The 19,294-nt window shown below is 40.0% G+C and overlaps 1 protein-coding gene across 6 annotated transcripts in view; it reads left to right on the forward strand.

Annotated features, from left to right (window-relative positions):
- The window catches only part of Chd2 (chromodomain helicase DNA binding protein 2), a 116,187-nt gene that overhangs the window by 36,364 nt on the left and 60,529 nt on the right, over positions 1-19,294 (forward strand). For all 6 annotated transcript variants that reach the window (XM_085841640.1, XM_029479422.2, XM_085841639.1 and 3 more), the window contains 10 exons: positions 536-676; positions 2,148-2,281; positions 3,529-3,754; positions 4,639-4,739; positions 5,681-5,725; positions 5,892-6,070; positions 7,837-7,961; positions 11,211-11,427; positions 13,444-13,533; positions 14,201-14,391. In XM_085841640.1, the coding sequence (XP_085697766.1) occupies positions 536-676; positions 2,148-2,281; positions 3,529-3,754; positions 4,639-4,739; positions 5,681-5,725; positions 5,892-6,070; positions 7,837-7,961; positions 11,211-11,427; positions 13,444-13,533; positions 14,201-14,391 (1,449 nt within the window). The remainder of the gene's footprint in view (positions 1-535; positions 677-2,147; positions 2,282-3,528; positions 3,755-4,638; positions 4,740-5,680; positions 5,726-5,891; positions 6,071-7,836; positions 7,962-11,210; positions 11,428-13,443; positions 13,534-14,200; positions 14,392-19,294) is intronic.

The raw sequence follows: 19,294 nt of genomic DNA on the forward strand, positions 1-19,294 counted from the left end.
CCTTATTAATCATATCACCAAAGCATATTGTGTCTTGTTTTGAATTTTGTCTATCAAAATGTTGTTACAAATATGTCTTCTACTTGTATAAGTACTTATAGAGTAGCCCAGATTTGTTGTTTGGCCAACCCCTGGTCTAGTGCCCCTCCAGGGAAAGCAGCCTGTGTTTCCTTTCCCCTCTGAGTGCAAGCTTTCCCGATTGGAGTGTCCTGCTGGATCTGTGCCCATTATTTACCGCTGAGTCCCGGCTTATGTCTTAGGGTTCGTTAGGTAGGAGAAGCACATCACTGTGATTGTACCTTACCTTTTCCCCCCTGCTTTTCTGAGAGTATTATGTAGGGGAGGTTGACTTTGAACTCATGATCATGATCACCTCATGAGTTCTATGTTTCCGGGTCTGATCCCACGCTTGGCTCCCTTTAGTGAATTATTTGTATGTGCCACTGCTGTGGGGGGTGTCATTATGTAGCCTTGAAGTAGTTACCAAGTGACAGAGTAAAAGCTATGCCATTTCTTTTCCTCTGGTTTTGTTTAGAACAGTGCCCAAACCTCAAGTTAAAAAGCAACCTAAGATTCAGCGTGGAAAGAGGAAAAAACAAGAGTCTTCAGACGACGACGACGATGATGATGAAGCTCCCAAAAGGCAGACTCGACGAAGAGCTGCTAAAAATGTGAGGTCAGTTGTGCCTTGGAAGTTCTCCATTGATGGTGATGATGCAGATGTTTAGAACTTGGTTCTTTCAAGTTTCAGATGATGTGATTGACAGGTAAGAATATCAACCTGAGGGTGGCGCACACCTTAGATCTCAGCACTTGGGAGGCAGAGGCAGGTAGATCTCTGTGAGTTTGATGCTAGCCTGGTCTATATAGCTTGTTCCAGAATGGCCAGAGCTACTCAGTGAGACCCTGTCTCAAAAAACCAAAAATAACATAAGCTAAAGCTGCTTTCATAATCTAGCCATCCTTGGGAAAAATGGTGTTGAGCCCAGTGGAGAGTGAGAGTAACAACAGCTCATTTCCAAAGGACTCAAGGTTATGTCCTGTCCTATTGACTGTCTTTCTAATGTGTTTGGAAGAATGTTTGGACTGTTTTTCACTTCTCAATTACTCATTGTGTCTCATTGTATCTTTTGACATTTGGATATAATCATAATATTAAACTTTAGTAACCGGATATGAGGTATTAACTGATAATGAAAAAGCTATAGCTATATTGAGGTAATTGGTTCATTTACTGTAGAGAATGTGCAGTGCATTTACTCTCAGGGCTTTTGCATGTCTCCTTAGGCCCACTTAGAACTGTAGTAACCTGTAGCTCTAAAGGCACTAATCACTTGCCTGACGTTTCCAACTGGTAGTTAAATGCAGGGCGAGGGTTTTCATGTGCTGGTACTTAGCTTACCTCATTTTCTTACTTTGTTATATCTAGAATTATGTTTTTCTATAATTATTTTGTTGTATTGGAGACTAAACCCAGGGTCTTGCTTATATGAGGCAAATACCATTGAGCTATGCTTCCTTGTATTTATTGTTCATGTGTTGCAAAGGTTTTTTGTTTGTTTACTTTCTTTTTATGTTTTTTGATGTAGTTCAGGCTAGTCTGGAACTATGTCGTCAAGGCTATCCTGAATTTTACTGTGTAGCTTAGATCAGCCTCAGGCTGTTTCTTTGACTTAATTTCTGGGATCATCATGGCCAAATACATTTTACATTTATAATTCATAGGTGTGACTGAAAATCCTCAACTCTTTGAGTTCATTTAAATTAAATTCATTTTCTTGTTATTGCATGATTGAAACATTTGATCTTCAGGGATATTTTCCTTTTGTCTGAAATAATAGCAATTTTCCTTTCGTTATGAATTTTTTTTTTTGGCATAATTTATATAATAATTATTCAATACTAAGTAAAGCTTATTTTTGTAGTTTCCTATATCCTGCTTATACATATAGTGTGAGCTACTCTTGTTTATCTGTGGGCATGCATCAGAGCTTGAAATGGGGTAAAAGTAGGCCTTGAGTCTACTGACTCAAATCTGTAAATAACTGTTGGAGTCAACGTGTGGTTCCTATTTCAGTGCTACTCTGTAGAGATGCTTAGCTCTGAAGGTGCAGTCTCTTACTCATGCAGCGTTATTTCTCACACAGTTACAAAGAAGATGATGACTTTGAGACTGATTCAGATGATCTCATTGAGATGACTGGAGAAGGAGTTGATGAACAGCAAGATAATAGTGAAACTATTGAAAAGGTCTTAGATTCAAGACTGGGAAAGAAAGGAGGTTTGTGTCTTTGGGGAGCAAATTACTCACTTTGGATTTTTGAGACAGGGTCTCTGGTAGCCTTGGCTGGCCTCTAACTTGATATATAGACAAGGATGACCTTGAACTCCTAATCTTCCTGTTTCTACCTCCCAAGTTCTGGGATTTCAGTTGTGCACCACCATTTTCAGTATATGTGGTGCTGGGGAGTTGAATCAGGCCTTGGTTATGCTTGCCAAGCACTGGACCAACTGGCTGCATCTGGAGCCCACAAATTTATGTATGCAATTTATATATGCATATATGTACACATATTCAAAAATCCAATGTTTGACATATTCTTTAGTGTGATAAATATAGTCCACACTAGTATTTTGAATTGTAGAAATTGTCCTGACTTATTTCAGAGATAAAGACAAAAGAATTTTTTTTTTTTTTAATTTAATCTAGTTAGGTAATCTAGTTAGATAGTACATATGTAGTGATTAAAGCATAGGTAGTTACTCATTAACACAGAGCAAATCTGTGTTTAGTAAGCTGTTTTTGAATCGCCTTGTAAAAATACCAGACTCATCACAGACATATTTGGGTCATAGTGAGTTTTTTAAAGAATTCATTTGAGGTATTTCTTACATTGTTGTAAAATATCCTTTTCATGGGAAGGCTGGGAATATAGGACAGTGACAGCACTTGCCTAGCTCCAGCCCTCACTGCAAAGATAAAACCAAGCATAACGGTCCTTTTTCTGCCCCAATCCTTTTTTTTTTTTTTTTGAAATTCAGCCTTGAATATGTGTAGCGTCAACTAGGAACCTGGTACCCTGCCCAACTAACCATTTCCCAGTTCCCAGTTTGGTTATTTGAGGGTAAGATAGTTAGCTTTGGGAGGGTAAGGACAGGGCATTTTGATGTCTTTCTCTATTCTTGGAGGAAAAGATCTGCTTTTTGAGGCAGTCAGGGCTATAAAGAAAAGGGTGCTGCTGCTGTTTCATTGTTTGGTGTTTGGATAGCTGACTTGTGTGGTACCACTTGCAAGTTTGCACATGTTTTAAGGTAAATACCTTGAGGATATTTGAAAGGACTGAACCCATCCTGTCCTGTAACTGACTTACTTTACTAAGTGTAATTGTTCAGCAAGTGACTGCTTACTGTAAGGCAAGACTTTTGCTTTATTGAAGAAGAGACTCTTCCTGGCAGTTGCATAATTGGGAATCTTTCATTGCCTGGTTTCTTACATTTTCTTTAAAGCTGACCTGAATCCTTTTGCAGCCACTGGAGCATCTACCACTGTGTATGCTGTTGAAGCTAATGGAGATCCTAGCGATGACTTTGACACGGAGAGGGAGGAAGGAGAAGTCCAGTACCTTATCAAGTGGAAGGGCTGGTCTTATATTCACAGCACATGGGAGAGTGAAGAATCCTTACAGCAACAGAAAGTGAAGGGCATAAAGAAACTGGAGAATTTCAAGAAGAAAGAGGATGAGATCAAGCAATGGTATGTTGCCTGCTACAGAGTAAAGTGGTGTTTCCAATCGAAGGGAAGGGAGGTTTGAAAAGTGTGGAGAACACAGCTCTCTTAAGATTTCAGATTTTGCCTTGATCAGTCTGATCAAGGATCACTGAGTAGTCTATGGTTCTGGGTTTTTTGTTTGTTTGTTTGTTTCTTTTGCTTTTTCAAGACAGGGTTTCTCTGTGTAACTATGGCTGTCCTGGACAACTCACTTTGTAGACCAGGCAGGACTCGAACTCAGAAATCTGCCTGCCTCAGCCTCCCAAGCGCTGGGATTAAAGGCGTGCACCACAACTGCCCTGCTGGTTCTGTTTTCTAAATGGAGATGTCTTCATATACTGCTACTAAAATTTCAGATTTAATGAGACTAGCTAGCTCACTGAACATTTGCTATCTTTCCTTTCTTCAGTATGTTTGATCTTTACAGTAAGATTGTGACTTTCTTTTTCCTTTTCTTCCCTTTTCTTTTTTTTTTTTCTCTTTCCTTTTTACCTGATTTGTAGATGGGCAAGGTGAGGCAGAGAGTAACATAAGTGAATCAATGACTTGAATTTAGATAGATGTATGCAGAGCCAATGTCAAGAACATTTTGTTATTTTCTTTGGTTAGTCTGGGGTGACTTCTGTGAAATTTAATAATCTCGAACCCTCTGAATTATGATATGCTTAAAATTATTCTTGGTTTTAATACAATTTGCAGAAATGTTTTTGTTGGTTTTTAAACCACAGACCTGTTACTAGGAAAGATTACCAAAGAGATAGACACATGGACTCATAATTTTACATTTGTACTTAGGACATTTTCTCCCATACATATCTATAGATCTCCAAGTTCTAACTGGTATATGTTATTTTTGGTCTTCTGTCTAGGCTAGGGAAAGTTTCTCCTGAAGATGTTGAATATTTCAGTTGCCAACAGGAGCTGGCATCAGAGTTGAATAAGCAGTATCAGATAGTAGAGAGAGTAATAGGTAAGTCCATGGGAACTTCCTTTAGTCCTCTGCAAACGTGGAGACATGACCTTTGGCTTTAGGATAATTTAAATGTATAAAATGAGTTTTGCAGTTTTACTTTTTGAGACTAAACAAAGGCCTATACTTATTTTGAAGGGAGAACTAATAATTACTGCTTGTAGGTTTGGGTATGGGGGATGAGAGGAAGACAGGCATGTCAAGGATATTGGTTCCAAGGTTTCCTATGAGAATGAGTCTCATTCACTGAAATGAAAGGACCAAGGGAAGAACTGACTTTTAGAGTTGAAATCAAATGCTTAGGTTGGCATCTTCACTGTCATCTAAGAGAGAAGCATTATTTGAGGGCTGCAATGTTTGTTCAGCTGTAGTCTCCAGGTCTGAATATTATTGCAGGAGAAGTAGGTGATTGACATGGAATACTAGTCTTGGATTTTATTCTTGAATTTCGGAGTGGGGCTAGCTGGTATCAGTGAAATTGTCTGAGGAAATAGCTGTTGGCAGAACAGGTCTCGGGAGAGAGTTCAAGGGGTTCTGCCTTTTATTTGAAAGGTAACAGAACAGTAGGATGAGGTCCAGCAGCCAGTGTAGGTAGGCTTCTTTGTGAACACAAGATGAATAAGCACATACTTGCAAGAAAATCTTTCAAATTACCTTTTTATGTGTATGGGTGTTTTGCCTTCATGCATATCTCTGCTGAATGTGCGTACTTTGTTCATGAGGAGGCTCGAAGAGGGCTTCAAATCCCCTGGTACTAGAGTAACAAAGCTATGAGCTGCCAGATGGGTGGGTGTGGGAATTGAACCTGGGTCTTTTAGGAAAGCAGCCTTAGTGCTCTTACTAGCCTTTGACCACCTCTCTAGCCCTTTGCTTGAACAATCTGCTTCTTTGCCTTTTTTGGCATGTTTCTAATAGTCTTGTCTTATTTTGTGTTTGCTCAGCTGTGAAGACAAGTAAATCTACCCTGGGCCAAACAGATTTCCCAGGTGAGCAGCATATCTGACTTTTAGTAACTGCTCAAAATGAGCAGTTTGTGTCTTACAAGTTATTTGTAGTTTTGTCACATGATATCCATTAGTTATACATTAAAGAAGAAAATCACTTCCTACTTCAAATTTGACATTGTTTGATAATTTTTTATTCATGATATAGCTCACAGTCGGAAGCCAGCACCTTCAAATGAGCCTGAGTATCTGTGCAAGTGGATGGGACTACCCTACTCAGAGTGCAGCTGGGAAGATGAAGCCTTGATTGGAAAGAAATTCCAGAATTGTATTGACAGCTTCCACAGTCGAAACAACTCCAAAACCATTCCCACAAGAGAATGCAAGGTTTGCCAATTGTTGAGTTTTGTAATTTTATTTTTTTTATATATTTTTATTTATTTATTTTCTGTTTGTTTTGAGACAGGATCTGTCTATGATGTTGCTCTGGTGTCTCGGAATTCATTATATAGGCCAAGTTGTCCTCCAACTCATGGAGATCCATTTATTTCTGCATCTCCAGTCCTGGAATTACAGGCATGCACCACCACCCCCAGCCTACTTTTATATTGTTTTTTGTGGAAAGGTGTGGTAACCAAAGAGTTAGTTGGGCACATATATAGAAGCAAAAGTCAATGATGATTTTTGATACAATGATACAACAAGAGTCAATGATGATTTAAAAGTTACATTAAATATAAATAATTACAGTGTGGGCTGTTGAATTTGCTCAGAAAGTAGAGTAAACCTGCGTATGTGTAGCCCTTGGATTTGGTGGCTTAGCAGCAGACAAGACTGAGCATCACTGGGCATGCCTGTAATCTCAGGTCTTGGAGGTGGAGGCAGAGGAATCAGAAATTCATGGTCGTCCTTGGCCATGGAGTGAGTTCAAGGCCACCCTGTTTTACACATGACTTATCTCAGTGGAAAAAGACAGAAAGTGAATGGGGAGGATGAGAGGCTGAAGAGGGGCCTCAGAGATCAGGAACACTCACTGCTCTTGGAGAAGACCTGGGTTCAGTTGACAGCACCCAGGCTGTGGTTTACAGCTGTGACTCCTGTTCCCAGAGACTCAGTGCCATCTTCTGCCCTGAAGGATCCTGTATGCATGTGGTCTACTTCAGTACACTTAGACACAGACAGACACAGATACACCCACACTTTTTAAAACAAGGATCAGTTATGTGATGACTTTGGTGATTTATATAATTTAATACTTTATAATTAGTTATTGTGAGAAATATTTGAAAGTAGGTAATTTAGGCAGGAAAGATGTCTCTGATTTTAATTTAGAAACTGAATAAACAGGCTTTTTATTGTTAGATTGATTGAACAAGTCTTTTCTTCTCATTGGAATTTGCTGAGGTCTGGAAATATGCTTGATTCCTTGGACTGTATCTTAGAGAAATTGAAGTTTAATAACTTCAAACTCCTTCTTGTCTGTGAAAGCCAGCATGTGATTGTTGGTCACGAATGTGGTGTAGAGGCCAAGTTCAGAATAGAACAGAGGTGGAGGTCATGGCTCCAGTGGGCAATGGAAGAGGTTTCCTGAGGAAAAAAGCCAGTGCTTACATTTCCTCCGTCCCTCGGAAAGTGTAGTGGTGCTTAGTAACATATGAGAGAGCGCCCTGGGGCCTGGGCTGTGGGCTGTGTACGTAAGGTTGGTTGTTACTCTTGCAGAAGACTAAGCTTCGGTTCCCAGTGCCCACACAGCAGCTCAACAACTGTCTAGGTCCGGGGTCCAGGGCACCCAACACTCTGAGCGCCTCGGGTACTAACACATGTGGTGCCCACACATACATGCAGGCAAATACTCAGACACTTAATAAGACTTCCAGAGTGCTCCTGTAGTGTTTAGAAAAGGTGACATCAAGGTAACTCTGAGTGTCACACGGTGTCACTGGATGAGAAAATTAAGAGCTAATTAGTGTTTACAGAGTTATATCAGAAAAAGAACAATTTATTTAAAAATACTTAATTTTAGGATGAACTCTGAGAACAGAATAGGAAGGGGTGAGGTGGGGTGGCAATTCATACCTGAAACATGGCTAATGTAGTTTAAGGTCAAGGAAAAATGTTCTAAGACTTAGGTTTTGTTCATTTTTGTTTCTCAGGCTCTAAAGCAAAGACCGAGATTTGTAGCTTTGAAGAAGCAGCCAGCTTACCTAGGAGGAGAGAATCTGGAGCTCCGAGACTATCAGCTGGAGGGCCTCAACTGGCTTGCTCACTCCTGGTGCAAGTAGGTAGAAAATATGCTTAGATTTCCTCTGTTGGGTTTGGCTTATCAGTATCCTAAGAGCTAAGTGTTGGACCGTTTAGCCTTTGAGGATTTTTTTTTTTTTTTTTTGGTTTTTCGAGACAGGGTTTCTCTGTGTAGCCTTGGCTGTCCTGGAACTCACTTTGTAGACCAGGCTGGCCTCGAACTCAGAAATCCGCCTGCCTCTGCCTCCCGAGTGCTGGGATTAAAGGTGTGCGCCACCACGCCCGGTGGCCTTTGAGGATTTTAAGTGATTCAAGGTAGGCGTGATTCCTCTGTCATTCTGTGATGTCATGTGAGAGCTTCCTTCACTGCTAAGGGCACAGTTTTAAAAACATTTTTACTTAAGTATATGTCTATTTTCCTGTATGTCTGTATGTCTGTGCACCACTTGTGTACTCTGTACCTACAGATGCCAGAAGAGGGCATTGGTATCCTGGACATGCTTGAGAGCTGCCTTGTGGGTACTGGGAACTGAGCTCAGGTCCTCAGGAAGAGCAGCTAGTGCTATTAGTCACTGAGTGCTCTCTCCAGTCCAACCCCTTCTTTGTGTCTTTACTTTTTATATTAATATAGATATCGATGGTTATTTCAGAATTAAATTATAGCTTGAAAAATAAAATACTGAAATGTATCCTCAGGTTCAGGAAGATGGTTTCTAGTTATCAACGTATTTACACTAACTCTTTCCCAAGTGAGACCCTTCATGACTTGTCTTTTCAGTTGAGTGCAGTATTTAAGCCTGAAGAAACATCAATGTTGGAGTTTGACTGAGAAAAATGATTTTCATTAATGCTACCCATTCTCGTGCAGGCAGAGCTAATGAAATGCGGTGGGAGACATGTAAACAAGTAAACAGATATGAAAGTAGATGGAGACTTGGGAAAAAGGGCTTGGGTTGGTGGAGCAGGTATGAGATAAGAGAAAAATGGGGAGATTGATCAAAGAATGTTATGTGTATGAAATTGTAAAGCAAGTAATTTTTTTGTTTTGTTTTTTAAAAAAAAACAACGTTTTTGTCAGAAGATAGTGAGTCCTACTTTTTCTAACGGATCGGTAAGAACTTAGATGTCACTAAAGAGGTTGTATGAGCTAGCACTCTTATTTTATGCTTGATGGTGCTCAGAATGATACCATGAGCTTTGTTCAGAGTTGCACAATGTTTGCTCTATAGTCATTAGTGTGGGATTTATTTATTTATTTATTTATTTAGAGGTAGTCTCTTGATGTAGTTCTGGCTTTCCCTAGGACTTGGTATGCTGACCAAACTGGCCTTTAACTAAAAGAGATCTGTTAGTGATCTTGGCAAATTAAATGCTTTGTTTTTCTAGCTAGTATTACTAGCTAATACTATTTCTAGTATTAAATATTTTAATGCTCTGGTTCACTAGTGAAGCACATATCCATGCATACCAGTTCATTAGGCGCAGAAACTTTTGGTTGAAATACAGTCCCAGTAGCATGAGTATAGCTGCGAGCCGGAAGGGGTGGCCTGCTTGTGGGTAGCAGTGTCTCTCCAGGCACAGGAACAAGAGTACAAACACCTTCAGGTCTGTGTACTTTTAAGCCTCCCTTGGTGAGGATTACCAACCAGCCACAGCTCCTGCAGAGAGTCTAGCTGCCAGCACTGGCCTTCCCTTGGCTTTGCCTTGTGCTGCTTCTACTTGTAAACAGGTAGACTGATGTTTGTGTACTTCCAGAGACAGTAAGCAACTACAGTTAAATCCTGCAGATGTTTCTGAGTTAAATAGCCAGAAAAGGTGGGAAAGAAGGATAGACCCACCAAGAAGAGCCTTCCTAAGCTAGGCTGGGCCAAGTCCTCCAAGAGGGACTTAGGCTTTGAAAGCAGGAAGGAGAGCTGGTGTCTGCAGGGAAATAGGAGGAGTCCCCTGCCAAAGAGAGCAAGCCAGTGAAGGGTTAAGCTGAATAGATGACAATGGGGTTAGGCCATTTACATATTCTAGCTTGAGAAGAACCCTGATGAGCTGGGATGAGGATGAGCTGGGATGAGCTGCGGTACCCATGCGAAGCACAAAGTCATAAATACCCAACAAGTATCAGAGTTGTGAGGGTTCTTGAAGGGTTCTTTAGCCATCTCTCCAGCCTGTAATAGTGTTTACAGTCTATGTCATACTAGATCTCTAATTTCCTGCCATATAGGCTACTTTCTGTTTCCCAAATATACTTTTCTAATTGTGAAACTGTGGTCATTTTCTTCATGTGTCTTTCTTTTTATATTTTTAACAACAGAACAAAAGAAAGAAAGAGAGAGAGAGAGAGAGGGAGGGAGGGAGGGAGGGAGGGAGGGAGGAAGGAAGGAAGGAAGGAAGGAAGGAAGGAAGGAAGGTAGGTAGGAAGGTAGGTAGGTGGAGTTACAGCTTCTTTTCTAGTCCTGGTCCATGAACACTTGCATCAGTCTTCCAAGGTGCTTGTTCAGTGTTCAGAATCCTCTACTACTACTACTAGCTCTTTAAGACAGAGGCAGGAGGATTGCAGATCCCAGATCAAACTGGACTACACAGTGAGAATCTACTTCATAGAAAACAAAACAAAAAATGAAAAACCAAAATAATCCCCTTAGAATCCTACACTCTTCTTGAATATTCTCATTCAGTTGCAATGAGGCCAGGAATTGTCAACTGTGGCTTATTTAAAACAGTTCCTCTTTGCCTAAAATATACAAGGCCTTGAGCACTGTCTCTAGCACTACACACAATACAAAAACCTATCCCTTTACACCTGCATCAAGTAGGTCTATAAAATAGTAGATGTTGTATTGATGAGTCAAGTGGAATGCAGTAGGATGGAGAAGGTAATTTGAGCAGAGGCACAGGACTGTTTGTATAGTGTTCAACAGCAAGGCTGATAGCCAGTTTTCTCCTTTATATATGAGTGAACCCAAGACTGCATGCTGTATGCTTCCATGATAAAGCTTGTCTTTTCTGTTAGAGGAATAGCCTAGTGAAGACTATGTAATTCAGAGCCTTGGGTGTAAGATGGGAACCTTACATGTAATCTAAATATTGGATGCACTTACAGATAAGTGTCTGGTTTTATTTCTGTCTTCTGCTTTCTTCCATGTTTAGGATTCATGTGTCACTGAAGATGAGGAGAAATTCATTGAAAGGACAAACTGATGCTTTCCTTTGTGGTTATTGTGAACTGTGTATTTTGCACATAGTGTTTTTGTCAATATCTAATTGCTTCGTTTGTGTTGTTTTCTTCATGCAGAAGTAACAGTGTAATCCTTGCTGATGAAATGGGCCTAGGAAAGACCATCCAGACCATATCGTTTCTCTCCTACCTGTTCCACCAGCACCAGCTCTATGGGCCTTTTCTTATAGTTGTTCCCTTGTCCACCCTTACCTCATGGCAGAGAGAGTTTGAGATCTGGGCACCAGAGATTAATGTCGTGGTTTACATTGGTGACCTGATGAGCAGAAATACGGTGCGTAAAGAAAAAGACTTGAAGTGGTATGGGAGTTAGAAATGTAGTTTGGAGATTGAGTCTGTTTTATACATGCATCAGTAAACTCTTTCAAACACTCTACTGTGCTCTTAGTACTCGCAGTTGTCAGTATGCAACTCAGATAGTCTTTAAAACATTGAACAAGCCTTTAATCCCAGCACTTAGGCAGAGGCAGGTGGATTTCTGAGTTGAAGGCCATCCTGGTCTACAGAGTGAGTTCCAGGGCAGCCAGGGCTACACAGAGAAACCTTGTCTGGAAAAAAAACCCAACCAACCAACCAAAAAATCAAACCAACAAACACAACATTGACCAAGGAGCATGTTATGTTTTAAGACAGAGCAGTTGCACTGGAGTCTCTCTTAGCTGGATTACAGTGGTTCTCTTCTCCAATTTTTTCTTCTCTCTGCCCTCCCTTCTCCACTCCCTACCAGACTCTTACTATGTAGCTCAGGCAAGCCTCTAACTTGTGGCACTCCTCCTGCCTCAGCCTCCTGAGAGCTGTGATCAGTAGCATGCATCACAGCTAGTTTGGTTTTTATATTTATGGCCGCCCTATAAAGGAGAACTACATTTCTAGGAGTCTTGTTTGGTACCAAACATTGACTTGAGCATCATGAATTTAGCACACAATAAATTTGTCTTTGTTTAGCAAAATGTGTTTTTGAGAAATGAATGACTTTTTTAGTACCTACTGTGTGTTAGTTCTTGTGTTAGGTACTGTAACCCTTATGATAGTCTTCAAAATTGATAGCAGCTGTCTCCCATGACAGTAGCTGTCTATGGCGTCTGTCTAATCCATTCGTTTAGATGGAGCCTGAGCTCTTGAGATAGGAGTCTGTCTAGTCCTGGAGTTTTGCTCTTTTGCCCTTCACTTTAACATGGGTTTTGGAGATGCTTGTAGTAAGAGCCGGCCACTGGGAATCTTCAGTGTTTAGGATAAATGCTGCAAACGTATTTTCATAGATTCAAACTTGTTTTTGTTAAATGCTGTCATTTAAACAGTCTGATTTGGGTTTGGGTTGTACCTAAGTGATTGACTGTAGCATGCTTAAGGCTCTGGGTTTAAATTGCCAGCTCTGTAAGCATAACAAAACAAAACAAAAAATATCTGAATTATAAACTGTACTAGGTTTTCTGGCCCTAATTTTAATTTGTTAGTTATTAAAGGAGAAAGCAAACCAGTATTTTCCTTTGTGGCAGGCACCCACTACTCCTCTTCAGTTTCTGGTGGCAGTTAGCTGCAAGTCCTCACTGCCTTCCCTTTTGATCCTAAGTCATTAAATCCTAAGAATGGAGAGGATTCATGGTGTTTGCTGAGTTTGATCACAGTTCACTGTGGATTCATTAATTCTCCAGTCTCTTTATATTCCTTACTATTTTCTACTTATTAAATTATATTTTTCACTCTATAAAATTTGTTTTTCTCAGGGGATATAGCTGTTTGTTATGATTAATGAAATTTCTGGTCAAACTATTGATTATAATTTGTTACTTAATAAATATCATCATATGCAAAGAATAATGGAAATTTCGTTTCCCTAAGTCTGGAAAAGCCGTACTTTATTTAGTTATAAAAGGTTTTTTTTTTTTTTCTTTCCCTTCTGAAACAAGCTTTCTGTATTTCAAGAAACTCAGAGAAATCGGCCTGCCTCTGCCTCCTAAGTGCTGAGTTTAAAGATGTGTGCCAGCATGCCTGATAAAGTCCACAACTTTGATTGCTGATAAATTCTGCACACTTAGTCAGATCTTCGCAGGAGGGTTTGGCTTATTTGAAATGATAATAAAGTTTTTCCTGCTCAGTGGTCTGTAGTTTGACTCTGACTTTCAATGTTCTAGCTTGGGTTACAGCAAGTCTTCTTAGAGTGCTTAGATTTTTCATCCAATTCTCATGAGACTTGTTTGCTGTTTCTATTGCATTTATTACAAGACTTGTTTTGTTTCAAACACTTGGAAGTAGAAATTGTGTCTTAATTATTGTTTTTCTCTTCTTGTAGATAAGGGAATATGAGTGGATTCATTCTCAAACCAAAAGGTTGAAGTTCAATGCACTTATAACAACATATGAGATCCTCCTAAAAGATAAGGTAATTAGTAATAAAGGTTAAGTCTTGCCCCTGTGTATCCTGTTAAATAGTGGGGCTGTGCAATCCACTTGTCATGCTTTCTTGCTCCGTTTAAAAGGTGAAAAAAAAAAAAACTTAAAATGTTCCTCAAATACTAAAATTGTGAAAACCAACCTCACCGTCTGGGAGCTTAGGGTGGCTTAATCCAGTTGCAAGGATGCAAGAGGAAAGGGTATGGAGGGTGCAGTGAGGTACTCTGCAATAATTGGAGAGTTCTTTCTACAGTTACTAAGTGGTAAATGCTTTTATTCTATATTCAGTGTGGTGTTCTTGTTGTTTCCTGGGTTGCAAGGTTGGGGTGATAAAATAGGCAAGAGAAGAATCTTTTGAAGACAAAGTAACATAGAGTTTTTGTTTCTGTTTTTGTTCAGCATACCAGTTTCCAGCCTCTTGAAGGGGCTTGTAGTAGTAGGTTGTATAAGAGATTCACTTGCAGCTTTAGATGATCTTGAAGTTGGCCATTGATAGAATGAGCAGAAGAGTCCTAATATGTATTAAATATGTGAAGAATAATTGTGTCTACATGTGTACCTTTGTAATGGAATTTGTACAGAAATTACTTAGCTGTGTAAGCACTTCTGGGTGCCCTTCTGACCTGGTGGCTCATCTGTTCTATTTTTCACTTTAGACCGTGCTGGGCAGTATTAACTGGGCCTTCCTGGGAGTAGATGAAGCCCATCGGTTGAAGAATGATGACTCTTTATTGTATAAAACTCTGATTGATTTCAAGTCCAACCATAGGCTACTGATCACGGGCACCCCTCTTCAGAATTCCCTCAAGGAGCTTTGGTCCTTGCTGCACTTTATTATGCCGGAGAAGTAAGCTCCTTCCTGTTTGTTTCAAAAGGTGCTAGAATGTCTAATATGCTAGTTCTCCCTCCTGCTCCCCAAGCCCCCTTTTTTGTACTTTTGAGAAAGGGTCTTACTATGTGATTTTGGCTATCCTGTAATTATGTAGACCAGCGTGGCATCAATTTTAGAGAGATCTGCCTGCCTCGGCCTCTCAAATCCTAATATTAAACGCTGTACCACCACGCCTGGAAACTTTCTGTTGTTCTTAATAGACTTAGCAAAGCTGCTAGTGTGGGGGAGCATAAAGCATTCATCTGTGGCAGAAGCAGCTGTGTTAAGATCTTGTAGAATAAAGGGATAGAAGCTAAGAAATGTGCCTGTTAAGGAGGGTTATGTAGTTGCCCACCACAGGTTTGAGTTAGTTAACGATTTGGGAAATAATTAAGACATGAGAGACAGGTAGGATGGTGACGCTTCTTACACTCAATCCCAGCACTTGGGAAGTTAAAGCAGGAGGATTAAGAAGGAATTCACTACCAACTATTGAGTGCAAGCCCTCTGTTAGCTCCATGTGACTCTCTGCCTCAGAAAGCATAAATCAGAACAAAGTCTCAAAGCCACATGAGTGAAGTATATGACGTATGTAGTCTGACATGCCTTAAATGCAGGCTGTGATAGTAGAAGCATCAGTTTTAGTTCTTCCTCAAGCCAAGGTGCCTCTGAAGATACTCTGGTTTATTTCTATTAGATTAATTGTATAGGATAGATACATAGTGTATATATTCATTTGGCTGGCTTAAAATTGTCTAGTGTTGCTCAGTGACAACTTAGGACAAAGTCTAAATTGGTTCGTTTAGTTTGGAAGACTGTAGAGAGCTGGACCCTGGGTCATACTGGCTCATAACTCTGTTCCACTACGCATTATGGATCAGCTGTCCTGGCCGTCTTTCTGTCTCTCATACGCTGAGCCATTCCTGCTCTGTTCACCTGGAATGTTGCTTCTCTCTGTTTTGACCTGGCACTCACCTCCTTTCTTATCTTCCTTCTGACCCCCTTCCTGCTTTGTTGCATTTCCCTGACTTAGGCTTGTGGAAATACTAGGGATCTTACTTGTCTTATTCCTCTGTGATTCCCATTACCTGGCGTAGTAACTGGTACACAGGAAGCAATGTAATTACTGATTGTACATTTGACATAATTGTAGAATGTTCCATAATTTATTTCATTGTAATGACTAAGGATGTTAAACATCTTCTCATTTTTCTTTGGCTATTTGAGCTTCTTTAGTGAAATATTTATTCAAATCTTTTGTTTTTAAGAAAATTAGAGAGCACTGGGCAGTCACACACTTTTAACTCCAGCACTCAGGAGGCAAAGGCAGAGAAATCTCTTGAGTTCAAGGCCAGACTGGTGTACAGAGCAAGTTCTAGGACAACCAAGGCTACACAGAGAAACTCTCTCAAAAATGAAAGAAAAAAATGAGACTGGGGCTAAAGAGCTGGTTAAGAGCACTTGCTGTTCTTGCAGGAGACCTGGGTTCAGTTCCCACACTGTCCATAGTGGCCCACAACTGTTTGTAATGCCCAGCCCTAGGGAATATGAAATCCTTTTTAGCTCTGCAGGTACTGCAGGTACTTGGTGCAGTAACACACATCCTGACAAAGACACCTAAAATAAAGTTAAATAGAATTTTAACAGCACTGCTTCAGCTCTTAAAAATTGTTGGGGTTGGAGAGATGGCTCAGCGATTAAAAGCACTGACTGTTCTTCCAGAGGTCCTGAGTTCAATTCCTAGCAACCACATGGTGGCTTACAAACATCTATAATGGGATCTAATGCCATATTCTGGTGTGTCTGAAGATAGTGTCAGTGTATTCACATACATAAAATAAAAATAAAATAAAGAAATTATGTTTGTGAATTGAACAGTTCATTTCTATAAAACACTCCTGGATGCAATTTCTCTACTGGCTTGTGACTGGCTTTTTGTTTTCTTTTTGAGGTTTTATTTGTTTATTTATTTATTTATTATTAGATATTTTCTTTATATACATTTCAAATGCTATCCAGAAAGTTGCCTATACCCTCCCCCCACCCTGCTCCCCTACCCACCCACTCCCGCTTCCTGGCCCTGGCGTTCCCCTGTATTGGGGTATTTAAAGTTTGTAAGACCTAGGGGCCTCTCTTCCCTGTGATAGCCGACTAGGCCATCTTCTGCTACATATGCAGCTAGGGACACGAGCTCTGGGGGTACTGGTTAGTTCATATTGTTCCACTTCTAGGGTTGCAGACCCCTTCAGCTCCTTGGGTGCTTTCTCTAGCTTCTCCATTGGGGGCCCTGTGTTCCATCTTATAGATGACTGTGAGCATCCACTTCTGTATTTGCCAGGCACTGGCATAGCCTGATATGAGACAGCTATAACAGGGTCCCTTCAGCAAAATCTTTCTGGCATATGCAATAGTGTCTGGGTTGTTTTATTTTCATAACATCTTTTGAAGAGACAGATTTTAACTTTTTTTTTTTGTTTTTTGTTTTTGTTTTTGTTTTTGTTTTTTTTGTTTTTTTGGTTTTTGTTTTGGATTTTTCCGAGACAGGGTTTCTCTTTGTAGCCCTGGCTGTCCTGGAACTTACTCTGTAGACCAGGCTGGCCTCGAACTCAGAAATCCACCTTCCTATACCCCCTAAGTGCTGGGATTAAAGGCATGTGCCACCACTGCCCAGCCAGATTTTAACTTTTAAATATAATTTATCAAGTTATTTTTGTGTGATATGTCTATAACAGGTAGGTCTAACCATGGGCCCAGAAGACATTGTTGTTTTATAAATTTTAGCTGTCACATTAGGTGTATATTTTATTCTGCCCCACTGAATGCATGATTGGTGTGGACCTTGATTCAGTTTTATTTTCCTCACCAAGCAATTTGGAAAGTTGTTACGCCCCATTTGTTGAAGGCAGCATCTTGCAAAGATCTTGGTTGAGACAGAAAGGATGTACTCATGGTCTATCCACTGGGATGCTTCTGACTGTTGTCTTGTGCAGCACTGCCTTAGTTCTGCTTCACCCTAGTGTTTAACATGGAGAATGTAAGACTCAGTTTCATTCTTTCTCAGAACATTTTATCTTCTCAGGCTTTAGTTTCTATTTCAAGATCAGCTCATTAATTTCTGGGGGAATTCTGTTTGGATTGCATTGTATCTTACGTATCAGTTAAGGGAGAGTTATTAATCTAATAATAACTGTGCCTTCTATTCCATGGTCAAGGAAGGTTTTCTCTCTTTATTTGCTGTGAAATTTTTCTCAGTAGTTTTTAGTGGTTTCATTGTTGACAAATTTTAAACTATTTTTGTTGAATTTTAAATCATGGTTGCAGTTTTGGACATTTTGTTATTTTGGTAAGATGCCGGGGATAGAACTCAGGACTGTGTGTGAGAGTGTGTGTGATGACCAGGTGGGTCAGTGCTCTTTGCTGAGCTAAGTGTATGCCCTGAACCCTCTTACACTGTTCTTTTCATCTCATTTAGACTGTACTAGAGTCTAGGGCTACAGTTAGAAAGAAAGAACTGCAGCTGAGCATAGAGCTATGAGTAGAGTTTAGAGCTATAGTTAAGTATAGATCTACAGAGTCAAGAGCAGTGGCTCAAGACCCCTTTGGGAGTTGAACAACCCTTTCACAAGAGTTGCCTAAGACACATATATTTACATTACCATTCATAGTAGTAGCAGCAAGATTACAGTTGGGAAGTAGCAATGAAAGTAATTTTTAATTTTTTTAAAGATTTATTTATTTTATTTTATGTATATTGAGTACAGTTAACTATCTTTAGCCACACCAGAAGGGGGCATCAAATTTCATTACAGATGGTAGTGGGAATTGAACTCAGGACCTCTGGAAGAGTAGTCAGTGCTCTTAACTGCTGAGCCATCTCTCCAGCCTGAAAATAATTTTTTGTTTGGGGGATCAGCACATCATGCACACTGGTCTAGAGGTATAGTGTGTACAGAGCTATAGTTTAGGAGATAGAGCCACGACTAGAATCTAGAGCTATAGATAGAGAGCAGGGGTACAGTTGACAGTTATATAGTTATCATATTCATATTTACAATCTTGTTCCTGTAACTTTTGTTACCAATTTTCTTTGTATTTTTACTTATAGGACCATATTTCTGCCCTTACAGGCTTTTAAATGTCTTTCTTATGTGAATGCTTTTTATATCTTGTCTACCTTATACTGTAGAATGTTGTTGAATAGAATTAGTTGGTAGAAGTGAAACGATCGATACAGTTTTTGTTTTTTCCCTTTGCTTCGGTTGAGGCAGTTTCTTGTATATAAATAATAGAGTTGAACCCCTTCCTGTCATTCAGCTACTTGTTCCCGTTTGTTCTTTGTGCCTAGTATTTATACTTTCAGTGTATTATTTAATTACTCTCCTAGTTAGTGTTATTATTTTAAATTATTTCTTCGTGGATTCTCTACGGTTTTTGTATTCTAGCCTAATCTTTAGGTTAATGCTGACTAACTTAAATTCTCTATAGGTTGTGAACCTAGGCACTGTGGTAGAATTGTTGGTTGACACAGAATTAAGGAAACTGGTCCTTCCTTCCTTCTTTCCTTCCTTCCTTCCTTCCTTCCTTCCTTCCTTCCTTCCTTCCTTCCTTCCTTCCTTCCTTCCTTCCTTCCTCTTTCTTTCCTCCTGCTCTTTTCTTTCCCTTCCTCACTACAGTATTTTCTGGAGGAGAGTCCCTCTGCACCCCTCCATTCAGTGCTTTCTCTTGGCTTTTCATCTTTGCCAAAGTTAATGTTTTGGGTTGTCTTGGACACTCTCCTCCTCACTGGAGCTGACTTGGGTCATGTTTCTTGTAGGACGTCTGACAGCATTCTTGGAGTTTGCCCACTACGGGCCAGTTGTCACAACTAAAATATCTGCAG

This window comes from Mus caroli, unplaced genomic scaffold, assembly GCF_978045245.1.
Source record: "Mus caroli unplaced genomic scaffold, Mus_caroli_1 scaffold_8, whole genome shotgun sequence".
Taxonomy (NCBI): domain Eukaryota; kingdom Metazoa; phylum Chordata; class Mammalia; order Rodentia; family Muridae; genus Mus; species Mus caroli.